General features: G+C 37.1%; 1 protein-coding gene across 2 annotated transcripts; it reads right to left on the bottom strand.

Annotated features, from left to right (window-relative positions):
- Positions 1–1,226: 1,226 nt before the first annotated feature.
- spopla (speckle type BTB/POZ protein like a) lies at positions 1,227–12,020 on the bottom strand. Of its 2 annotated transcripts, XM_067516135.1 has the most exons (12): positions 11,832–12,020; positions 10,588–10,675; positions 7,837–7,944; positions 7,422–7,543; positions 7,091–7,242; positions 6,837–6,964; positions 5,907–6,084; positions 5,372–5,427; positions 4,103–4,225; positions 3,386–3,528; positions 3,236–3,289; positions 1,227–2,739 (listed from the first exon to the last, which is right to left on the bottom strand). In XM_067516135.1, the coding sequence occupies exons 3-12, from the start codon at positions 7,912–7,914 to the stop codon at positions 2,595–2,597; spliced, it is 1,179 nt and encodes a 392-aa protein (XP_067372236.1). In that variant the 5' UTR covers positions 7,915–7,944; positions 10,588–10,675; positions 11,832–12,020; the 3' UTR covers positions 1,227–2,594. The 2 variants fall into 2 exon arrangements, with proteins under 2 accessions (XP_067372236.1, XP_067372237.1); XM_067516136.1 differs by lacking the exon at positions 10,588–10,675.
- Between the last annotated feature and the right edge of the window lie 327 nt (positions 12,021–12,347).

The following is a 12,347-nucleotide window of genomic DNA, read 5'->3' as shown; positions in this document are numbered from 1 at the left end:
AAGCGTCAAGTCACAGCAGGCTTTCCTGCTACACACATTCAAACCTTTGGAAAACTAAGAGGACTGTTTGCATGCATTTCACTAAACACATTGTTCAGTGGTGACATTAGAGTTTACTGTTCACTCAAATAATAAGTCACCTAATTTCTCAGCCAATTTTTTATGCTATACCTTGAGGATTGCTTTTTGTCTTGTTTGGCCATCAGTGCATCAATAGTCTTCAAAACAAATATCTGACAATTTCAGTACAGCACTGCTACAATTTATCAATTATAGTAAAAGCCAGGATTGTGGCTTCTTTCTACAGTTACAAATTGAAAGGACATCAAAAGGAATAACAACCAAATGCAAACCCTCTCAGACCACAAATACTCCCTGTTTATTCCTCAGCAAGATTTCCTGACCACCTGGTTTGCCAAAATATGTTCTGAAAAACACCACAAAACGTATTTAAGATGAGACTTATGACTCCTTTGTATCAAGGAGTCACTTGTTTATGTAAGCCAGAGCACTTTTTTCCCCACTTAGGCTTCTACTGATAAGACAAAGCCTTTTAAAACGAGGCCAAATTCTAAACTTCTGACCCAGTGTCATTGTCCAAGGCCTATTTAATTGTCTCATATGATCTAAATGACGGAACAAATTTTCAATTTTGAGTATGCCACTGCAGTGCATCTTGTTTCAGGCATTACAATTGGTAGAGGAAAGCAGAGGAAAAAGATAAAAGGGTTGGAGTGGCATCCGAAAGCAGAGATGGTATCAGGTCCTTTCCTAGGATCTGTGCTGAGAGGGGCGGACGGGGATCAGCCAGCTGCTGATGAAGATGTCTCTGTTCCAGCAGGAAAGAGCAGCCTCGTGTTCACTTTAATTAGAGCTTGTGCCAAAGCATTCACACATAAAACTAGAGTGGAAAAGAAGGGGAGAAAGAAAGAAAGAAAAAAAAAAACTTTCAAGGTTGTAAAGGGTGCAACAATCACCATGTTAAAGGTAGTTTAAGAACATTTTCTTTTGATTATCATAGCAGTGGTTTTCGAATTATATCTTAAAAAAAAAAACAAAGGAAAAAACGATGAAACAAAATGACCTCAACTTCTTATCCACAGACAGTACAAACACATTTGAAAGGAACAGTATAGATAATGATCATCTTTATCACACTAAAATCTCTTGTCACACTGAGATCAACGATTTCCACTTACATATAAATTAACAAACCTGGGCCACTTCAGACTGCTGGAAAATGTTTTAATGGGTTAATGCAGGCATTCTTGCAGACAGCTTCCATCTTTTTTTGCTTCCAACGAAAAAAAAAAAAAAATTCACATCAACATAACGCAGAATGATGAGCAACATGTAAAAATTATGTTACTCTTGACTTACAAAATCCTCTGTGTGTCTGTCACACCATACTACATAAAAGACGGACTGAATAAACATGACAACCCCCCCACCATTCAAACACAGAAATACATTGCCAGTAGAAGTGATGCTCAGCATCCTACAAATATCCAAGCATGTTAGGACGTTTTTTTTTGCACATATTCAATTCATTTAATTCTGCACAAACATGTCAAATAATTGCAGAAAATAAATGGTTAAAAACAAAATTGGTACTTGGACACTTCTTTGACAATAACATGACCATGCATCTGTCTCTCCACTTTTAGTTAACCACGATATATTGAGAATATATATTTGCGAGTTGGCAATACTAAAGGGAACAAAATTCTCAAATTTGAATCTATAACAGTTCACACACGTATGATCTGAAATATGCCATTCAAATGAGAGACAGTAAATACGTCCATATACTTCCAATGTTTTGATATATTAGGGCCAAGGTACTGACACTTTTCCGTCTTTACATCTACTATTTGCATTGACACCAGGTCTTCAAAATGGCAGCTCACTGTTTTCCCCCCACAAATACGCAATAGAACAGACTTCCTTGTACATTAATCTTCTGAAGATGGTTCAACTGTCATTTACATAGAAATGGTGCCATCAATATGGGGCATACACATCTTTTAAAAATTGTAAAGAACTGACCTTGCACTGAAAGTGTTCATGCTTTTTAATGTCTAGTCACAAAATGGGCTAAACATTACAAATATATAATATTTCCCATTTTGTTCAGCCTTTGTTACGTTCCTATAGAACTCCATATCAAAATTCATGGGAACTAGTGCAACCTGGAGGAGACCTGGTCTTTGTGACAAGGCAGGCACAGAGTAAAATTGACAAAGTACTCTAGGGAAGCTCCAGAGCAATGGCAGATATTTTAAGGCCATTTTTAAAATTACAGGAGAAAACACAGTAGCAGACAGCTTGACTTGCTACCCAGGCTGAACAGAATTCAGTTGAGGAAGCAAACCAAGCAAGCAACACCAACTGGACCGATTCCCCCCTCCCCCCCAATCCATTCATGCGAGTCATCCACGTGCCAGCCTCCCACATTCCTGCCAGAAAGCTCCACTCTTTGTTATTCAAGTGTATTCAGTTTTGGTGGAAATAAGAGTGTTGCCCTCCCTAGTCCGTCCTTTGTAAACCCATGCTTCACACCTCCAGTAATGTCCTGGGGCATAGTCAGGCAGTCAGGACTGTTTTAGACGCTTTCTGGGAAGACCAAAGGGTGGGCACTGTGCTGAAGCCAGGGCACGAAAGGCCTCGGCTACCAAGTGAGGATGGGATTGGATCATTGACTTCCAGCCTGCAGTCTCCATTATATCTGTAGCATGACTGTAAGCACAGGCAAAATGAAGTTAACACTCAGACATATGAATGTGCACATTAAAAATCAATAAACATAAATGAGATTGTAATGACAAAGCTACAGTTATACGGTGAATTTGAAAAGGGCCATTAGTACTTTTTGTACATGCATTCGTTGAAATCAATGTGGTGTTAAAACATCTTCACATGTTGCAACGGAGACAGTAAGAAGTTCAGATATTCAAGGTGTCCCATAATAAACACACTTCATCATCTGGAAGGAAACCTTCACATAGCGACCACCTCCCTTCTTTTTAAAATTCGCCAAATATTCCATTTCCAGGGTTTATGCAGGTATGAGTCTATTAATAACTAGGATACAAAGATATGGAGCTTCAAACTGAAAAGGCAAATAGCACTCTGTCTGCCAGGGCTAAAACAATGAATTCTAATGCATCTGGTTGGGGAACGAGATAAGAGTGTGTTATTAATCTTGTGTCACATATATCAGCTAATTACATACTTGCTATTCCAGTTCTTTCCATCTTTACAGCCCAGCTGTCTCAGGACACTGCACCTATGGCAAGGAGATAAAAAGGTAAGCATTCAGGGCTGGTAAACAGAAATGGCAGCAGGAATTTATCACAGGAGTTTTTTTCCCAGCAATACTTGCCTGTTGATAAAATCTATGGCTTGTGCTTTGAGCTGCTCAGCACTGTGCAAGTCTGCTAGGATGAGGGTGTCAGCCACATTCTCCACTGAAAGGCTGTTGCACAAGGCCTCTTCACACATGACCTTTAAACGCTCCAGAGCATACTGGGGTACAGGGTGGGGGTTGGGGAAGCACAAAAAGTAGCGGTTACATCCTAGATGCAGCATGGATGCCCATGGGTTAAGTTTTGAGTGCAATGAAAACTACCAGTGCAGTGGAGGAAAAAAAAAAAGCCCAACAAAAATCATAACATGTTTAAAAAAAACAAACAAAAAAAAACACACATTACACGCATTCACCACATGGCGCATTCTTATCCGTTTAGCAATGATTGTGGTGGAGTAATTTTTCTAAATAACCACAATGACAGTTATTATTAACTTGAGCTGTTGCATTTGTTTGCTCATACTTTGTTGTTTGCTCATATTTATACCACAAATAGCTCTATTAAAAACTTAGAGCTCAAGTAAAAGCCTTTAGCACCCCATGTCAGACAATCATAGGGGGAAGTGGGTGCCATTAAGCAGTTTTTAAAATTTACACACAAAAAAAAAACAACTCTAGTGTAAGTAGAACAGTTTAAACTTAAAGCAAACTGAAAATGAGTATTATGACAGTCAAAATTATTGGTAAGTACCTTCCTGCTAACAAAAACAAGTGGAAGTTACTGTTACTTACTTTATCTGCAGCTGCCAGCAAATTATCCGCCATTTTCTCCAGGTTTGGGGCCTTTCCTGTGTATATGAAGCCCATCATTTCCTTAAAGACTTCGGGGTCCACATCACTGATATCAACGCGGTTCTGCAAAAACAATGACTTTTCTTTACTACTCATAAGAGCTTGGCAATCGAGATATCTATAACACTTTTTTTTATTTTTTATTTTTTTAATATCCCCACTTAAGGGCCTACCATGCTAATACAGTTTGACTATTAATCTGCCACCCACTTGTGCTACATTGAAAAGTAAATGCACCCTAAATAACAATGCTCACCATGAGTTTTGAGGAAATTTATGACCTCTTACATGAAAAGAGAGAAATACCAAATGAAAGATCACAAAGTAAGCAGTTACTTTTGACTATTTAAGTAAATCTAACATCATTTTACATACAGCTGTTTGCCGTTACCCTGACAGTAACTTTACAGCTTCTAACCTGTATCCACATTTAAGGTTTCCGTGCTACACAATTTAGTGTCGGATTGTTAAAATTCGAGGAATTTTACATTTCAAAAAAAGTGAATGGTGGAAAAGAGGGAGAGAAAGCCAGGATGTGATAGAAACATGGAGAGAGAAGGTGGGCAGAATAACAGTGCATGACCTCAAAATTACTCACTTTGTAATCAACAGAATATAAAGCAAACTCAAGATTGGAAACTTCAAAAAGTATTTTGACACGGGAATAAACACTGAAACCATCTTCACTTGCTTTCAGATTGGGCTCTATTGAACTACCTGTTCAGGCCACCAAAAGTGTTAAACTGAGAATTTATAAATTGTTTGAGATTTGAAATCTATACATCTATATCTACATCTACTGTGCATTGCAGTATAGCCCAAATATTTTTATATTATTTATAAGCAACATCTATTAAATTACACGTAAAGATTTAGGATGGTGGTATTTATTAAAAATAAGATAAAACATAGGTGCCATAGTATACATAAACTAATGAGGAAAGGCAGTTATCTACTTAATGTTTTACAGGTTTACAACAGATTCACTCTACTATACAATATTCACAGTATGACCACATGGACATGTGGTATGTGTATGTATCTGCTCTGCAAAATGTTTTGTGTGCAACAGTCCGCACTACTTGCACCCATGTCAATGCCCTGAGGGCCAATAAATTACATCTTATCTTAGCAAGATAACTGTCTATGACTTTAGTACACCTGAAATACTGAATAGTATAAATACACAATTTAATGAGTTTTTCTTACCTTTTTACTTTCTTCCATTTCATGTTCAAACATAGCATTAAAGACAGGTGACCTTGCTGTCAAAGAAATTAATTGAACACTGTTGAATAAAATGACCAGTTATGATGTTGAGCATGTTAGAAACCAAATCAAGTTGAATGGTGGTTTTATAAAATCTCATAAGTCGATATAGTTGACACGTTTATATTTTAAAATACATAAACAGAATCTATACAGAAATATATAATGGATCTAAAATTGAGCTAAATCCAGAGTTGCCACTGTCAGCATTTCCACCTTCCTACTGCAGCTGCCACCATGCCTAATGGAGAAAAGACTGAGAACAGCCTTTCAATCTGCTGAATCCTACAGTCATCTGGGTCAAGCAGGGCCAAAAAGGGGCAGTGGGGCAGATTAGTAGCTATTGCAGAACTAGGCCACTACAAATTTAACCAGGAATACAGGTGCTTATGTTTCTCCATGCAAGGCCATTAATAATGCAGATTCTCTGCTAGTTGCTGCTTGGTGAAGTTTTGGGGGCCTGTGACGGCCTTACCTGCAAGAATAGATTTGTGGGCTTTGAACTCCTGTCCTCCCACATAGAGGCTGCAGTCTGTGAAGCGTGAACACTCCCACAGGTTCCCCAGATCATCAGACAGCTGACACTCTGGTACCTTCAGCATGTTCATGTTTGCTTGTCCCGAAATATTAACAGAGTCTTGGACAACACTTACCTGTAGATGAATAATATAATAGATGCACTCAAATCATCTGATTAGGCCTAAATATCCAAACAAATTCAGCATCAAATGAACTTTGCTGAAACACCTAATTGACTCAAAAAGGGATTTTGTCTTTAATTTAAATGTAATTTGTTTATCAAAGTGGCAATTTCCCTGAAATGGCAGAATTTTTTTGGAACTGTTGTCTGGCACAGAACTCAGCCAACTGCATTCACATCAGAATTTACTGACACATAACGCAGCTTGTCCCTTGAAAGAGCAAGTTGGGAGACATTTATTGTTTTTGACATGCTGAAATGAATTATTTTGAGAACAGGTATCCTTGTAAATGATGGAAGACAGAAAAAGCAGTTCACAACTTAAGAAATTTAATGTCATTTGAAGCAAATGACAGCAAAATACTGATCGTTAAATGGCACTACATGTCACACTCAGGTGTAAATATTTCAAGACATAGAATTAGACACTCTAGCCTTGACTCAATTAAGTTTACACAAGTAGTAAAATGGTTAAATTCATGTGATTGTGATGCAAAATGTTCAACATAACTATTCTGATATGTAGGCCAAATACAACAGCAGTTTGTTATCACAATACTGCCATGCGATACTGGAAACTGAGGATACCAAGAGCTGAACACAAACAGATTAAAATCTGGTGAATTTCAGAAGATTATATCTTTAAGCACACCAATATCCTAAATTTTCTATAATGTTTCGACCTTATAACATTGTAACTATTACCTCACAGAAGAGGGTGAGCTTGTCATCTGGTAAGAGCCCATTGGCTTCATCGAGGAGAAAATCTCTCCTTATAAATTTTTTGAAGCCCCAGTCTTTCCCTTGGACAAACCTATATGCTCTTTGGCTTTCTATAATGACAAGAACATAATATTATTGTGTGTGTTTCCACAGAGAAATAAATACAAGTGTGGCATTACACAAGAAATATCAAAAGTACAGAAACAAATGCTGCATTTCGGATTAGTTGTACTCACCCATTGCTTTTGTCTCTTCTCTTTTAGCATTCAACAAAGAAAACTTGAACTTTGCTCTGACTTCACTTTTTGGACAACTAACAAGAAGTAAATACAATGACAGATAATCTTTGCTTTCATCATCAAGTCCCTTTGGATTGACTCGCAGACACCTGAAAGGTAAACAAATCACTGCACATCAGTAATTTTTCAAAGTATGGGAGAAAGCCATACCTGCTTTTAGCATTTTTGTCAAAACAACACTATGAAAACTCTAACCACCTACATTTATTCACAAGCCATCAAAAAGTGACCACAGAACCTACATAAGGAGATTACTTTGATTACTAACCATTTCATTTTGTCATTAGGACCAGAGGAGAAGGTTGAGCTCTTCAGCACCTCACCCATTTCTTCTCTGCAAAAACTAAAGTTGTTTATGGTCCACATGTAGGAAAACTTCACAACTTTGACCTTAAAATCAAAAGAAACAAAGAACCATCAGACCAAAGCTGTTCAGGTCTTATTTGTCATTGTTCAATGATACAGTAATAAACTTTCATATTTCAATTAAAAATTAACATTGATTTAGTACTAACAAAAATAATTAACAAATTGGAAAGAAAAAAATAAGGGGTATTAGTTAGAAAGTACATATCAGTGCTAATTAAACAGTTTAACAAGCTACAGTTATAATCTAAACTGTATCTTAAACATTGTCAATTTAATCACAGACTATTATACGGCAAGTTCTACGATGTCCATACCTGTGTGTAACACCAGCTCTCTGCCACAGGTCCACTTGACATCTCCCCAGGAGGAGGAGGGGTGGGAACCCGTGACATCGCTGGTTATTCACTCACGTTCCTAAAGCACTAATCAATAAAAGAAAACAATAAGTAGTATTATTTTTGGAGAAGGTAACATTAGAATTAGATCAGTATTGCATGAATTCTATGACCATTTCAAAACCATTACCTACTCAAATTTAAAATGCACTAATATAATACAGCTTTTGTCATCAACTAATTCAAGGTAATACACAAATGATTGGGTTAGTGAAAGTAATCGCACTGTAACTTCAAGAATAAAAACACAGATAAAATGTCAGAGTCGGAACAAGGTCAGGACGCGCAGAATAAAAAAAAAACAAAAAAAACAAAGAAATCCCTTAACGGGGAGAAAATAGGAGTGTAAAGGTCTATGGTAATGTCATATTTTATTTGCACCTGATTTAATCCAAGTAAACACAGTGGATGGTCGTGCGTAACCACACTGCGCACTGGCGCATGTTGCTGCCTTCCTTCAGGAAAGAATATAAAATCTCGTCAATCAATCATTTTAATGTATGAATCAGCAGGGACCGCTCTGTCGCAGTTCTCAGTGCTCTAACACTAAGAACTGGCTTTGTGCTGCTTTACATCTCCCCCTTTCTGCACGCATGGCACAAAGAGCAGGAGAGGTAGGCATACTGTTTGATGGACTTGATTTTGAGAATGCATTCAATGATCCCCTTCTGAATGCATATTTTACCATGAATTCAGCATCGTCCTCTAAAAATCTACCATAAGTCCAGGGGTTTTTGCTTTAGCTGTGTGTGCTCCTGTGCAGTTAATGCAGTTCTCAGTAGACGGGCCAAACTCAGCACAACACGCTGAAGAGTAAAATTACTACATACTGGCACCACTAATAGGCCCAAAAAGTCTTTTAACTAGGACCATGAGTAGAGAAACTGACCCTACTCCTGCCTGCGCCTGGTTTAGTGAAGCAACTCTTCTCTCTCTAGTGATTCATCTTCATAAAACCAAAAACAATGTTGTAAATTATAAAATGTGCAAAGTAATATGATCACAATGTGTAATGCAAATTTGATTGAAAATACAGTGGAATAAAAACTATAGTTATTTATTATTAGATGTAGTGAAGTAACAAACTAACCATGATTAAATCTACTTATGTAAAATCCAGATACATGAAAAATGTACTTAAGTAGAGTAACAAAGTACTTCTATTTCGTAACTTTCCATACAACTGTTGCCTACACAGTCAAAAGATTAAAAGTAAAACACAGAGATGAGAAAAAGAGAAAATGTATTTACATGTCTGCTATTTTATGTCGTTAAAAGGTAAAAATGAACAAACACACTAGAGAAAAACTGAAACACTGAAAAGGTGCTGCTGCATAGCCAGAAGACAGGCAGCTCAACCTTGCACTCCTCTGGTGCCACAACTAGCGGTCGAAAAACCAACTTAAGAAAAATACTGTTAACAAAACCCAGTTTCCAATATTATCTCAAATTTTGCAGAACGTTAACATTGCCAGATTGTTGTAAAACATAATTATCTCTCCTTTAGGTTCTGCACATGAGGAATCTAGGGCTTTTTGCCAAAATGCTGGTCTAATAGTATTATTCAAGTTTCTACCCAAGAGAAATAAACACAGAAGGTAACTACAGACACAATATTGCATGCACTTCATACAGCCAAAAACTTTCCAATTAAGTGACATTATCTTGCTGGCACAGCAAAATGAAAATCTATAAAGGACATATTTGATGGTGAAGACCTACATTCAGATCTTTAAATGGCACATTGTACCATATGGGGCAATCTGGGGAAAAAAAAATAAAATAAATTGTGACACCTGAGGATTTGATTGTGCTTTGGACTGGGTCGCCAGTTGTGTAATCACGTGCACAGATGTTTTTGACAACTTCAATACAGTATCACTCATTTTGTAAATGAGCAAAGCAAGTGGGACACACATGGATTGCAATCTAGATCATTTAACTGGAAACAAACAGTGGAAAAACAACTTCTGTCACACAGTGACTCACTGTTGAGATAAATTAAGTAGATACTACAAAGCATTGTTGCCTACTTGCTGGCCAACAAGCCTCTGCATACAATGGTGATAAAAGGAAATACATCATGTTGTTTTATGCAAGCCTAACGTGCCAATTTCATTCATGTAGCTGGCTAGAGTACTGTAAGAATACACCAAAGCCAAAACAAAATATGGCATGTTCACACAGGCATATTTGTACTAAAGCTGAATTACATTTAAAGGTTTTACTGTATGTTCTGTTCACCTGATACATTTCCTTTTGGAATGACAACACCTTTTATTTAATCTTTTTCACAAAGTGAAATTAATACCAAAGCATCTAAAACCTTGTCATCCATCTGATCAAACTATCTCAGAGCAAGGCATTTCCAGTTTGTAAAAAAGGTATTAATGTGGTCCAACATGTACAAAAAACAAGAACAAAAACACTATACAAGCAGATACTATTAATGGCCATCTGTTCCCTGCTTTTTTATTAAACACTTCATCTTAATCATCTGATGTTTGGAGTACAAAAAAAAGTATTACTGTTGAAGCAGACCTCAGACATTTGCTTTCAGTAACAAGTTCATCAGCTACACTGCTGCCACTGAGTAACTTTGAGCTATAATGGCAAAATGAAATGTTTAAACATGCAGCATAAGTAATGAAAATAAAACCTTCTCGTCACCTTTCGAATGCTCAAATGTACAAAGATGTTTTTTCTTTTTGTCTACGTTATCACAGGATCTGTCATGGCCCCATCTTCATGTCTCACTCTAGAAAAAAACAAAACAATAAAAAAGGACCTTAAAATTGGACTTGATCAACCAATTTCAAAATAAATTGCTATTTAGTTACTGAAGCAAGTGGCAATAAAGGAACAGTTCCCATAATAAATGTAAACTGTAAAGTTAGTGTTAGCAAGGGGATACATATTATCCAAGTAGGAATAAAGTCTCTTGCTATTCAAGGATGCCATGCTAGCAGAAAGAAAGAATCAATTAGTTTAGGCTCAACAAACCTCACCATATAGGAGGTTGAGATCATCTTTACAACAACTTAACATGTAATTGCTCGAACCAGGAGCCAGTCAGGGAAATTAGCCAACTTCACCTGCAACTTTGTTTGGCTAACACATTAGCAGGATTCATGCTTTCTCGTCTTTAATCCAACAGAACTGATGCTACCCGGAAAGGGATCTAGCTAATTTGCATTAGTTGACAAATAATCTTAGCTCAACCTCAGTTTATTTGCCTTTGAAAATGGAAGCAAATGTGTTAACCAAAAATGTAGTAAAATTAAAAGTAAAAAGTAAAATTAAAACACTAAACAGCTCAATGTTAACGTAACATCAGCTGGATTGTCAACACCAATTTCCAGACCATCATCAGCATCACTCACAATTTGTCGACATTTAACGCTAGCTAGTTAAACCAAGAGTCGTTAATAATGCGATTTCCCAGATTGGTCAATTGTGTGTGTGCAATACGCATTTGGCTAACACAAGCTAACCATGTTCTCACTGTAGCAAAATTAATATTAACTTCGCTTTAGCATTAGACTGCAAAAGCAGCTAACACTAATCGGCTAACGTTAGCTTAAAACACAAAACAATATCAATGTCTCGGTTCCAATACTACCACCCAGGTCTAACGTTACAATAGTCACTCCCTCCTCTGTTCAAAACTCGCTCGATAAGGATATCTCAAGTTAAACTACTAATGTTTTATATCTTATAGATCACAAATAACCGGTATTAAACAAAAGGCCTTTACTCACTCCTGTGACAGAATGCTAACAAACTAAGCTAACGAAGAGCCGTGTTGTTACATTCTGCTAGTAGGAAAACAACGGCGGCTAACTAGCAACTAGCCTAGCTAATCTCTGCCCTGATGCTTACAAAAAGTTTAAAAAGACATAGCGACGGCGTACCTTTCAATTTCATACTTCCATATATGTCGGATAACGCATATAACTTTATGTCACACTCGCTCCGTTCACCCTCCGTTACTCTAAAGTCTTTTTCACTCAGTCTCTTCACAAGGTTTCTTTGTCTAATTTATATCTGTGCTAGCTTACATCTGTCTAGCTGGCTGGTAGCCTAACGGGCTAGAAAACGTATGTATTGCGCATGCGCGAAATTTAAATAACGTCCTGCTACGTCTCAATTTGATTGCCTATCCATAGTTCTACTTCATCCTTAGTAATAATAGTGATGACAGCAGCAACAACAACGGTTTTATTAACAATATTATTTTTATTACAGAATCATATCACATAATTGCAGTTAAGTAGCTGATGTATGTAGGTTTATGCTTTCGGTAGGCATTGATATTAGTCACAGAGTAATGGTGTTTCAATGTATTCATTCCCGTGGTACACGGTTGTTTTCATGATATCTTCCTCATATAGGAGGAAATGCAAACAGGGTAAGAAGGTGTGCTCATC

This window comes from Channa argus, chromosome 9 (assembly GCF_033026475.1).
Source record: "Channa argus isolate prfri chromosome 9, Channa argus male v1.0, whole genome shotgun sequence".
Lineage (NCBI taxonomy): Eukaryota > Metazoa > Chordata > Actinopteri > Anabantiformes > Channidae > Channa > Channa argus.
Note: the sequence above shows the minus strand (reverse complement) of the source record. Positions and strands in the feature narration are given on the sequence as shown.

What these genes read in the sequence shown, in the direction of transcription:
- spopla (XM_067516135.1), bottom strand. Translation starts at nt 7,914, where the DNA reads ATGTCACGGGTTCCCACCCCTCCTCCTCCTGGGGAGATGTCAAGTGGA. An exon ending in AGAGCTGGTGTTACACACAG is followed by an intron (nt 7,544 to 7,836) that starts GTATGGACATCG and finishes TTTGATTTTAAG; the next exon opens with GTCAAAGTTGTGAAGTTTTC. An exon ending in CCTAATGACAAAATGAAATG is followed by an intron (nt 7,243 to 7,421) that starts GTTAGTAATCAA and finishes TTTACCTTTCAG; the next exon opens with GTGTCTGCGAGTCAATCCAA.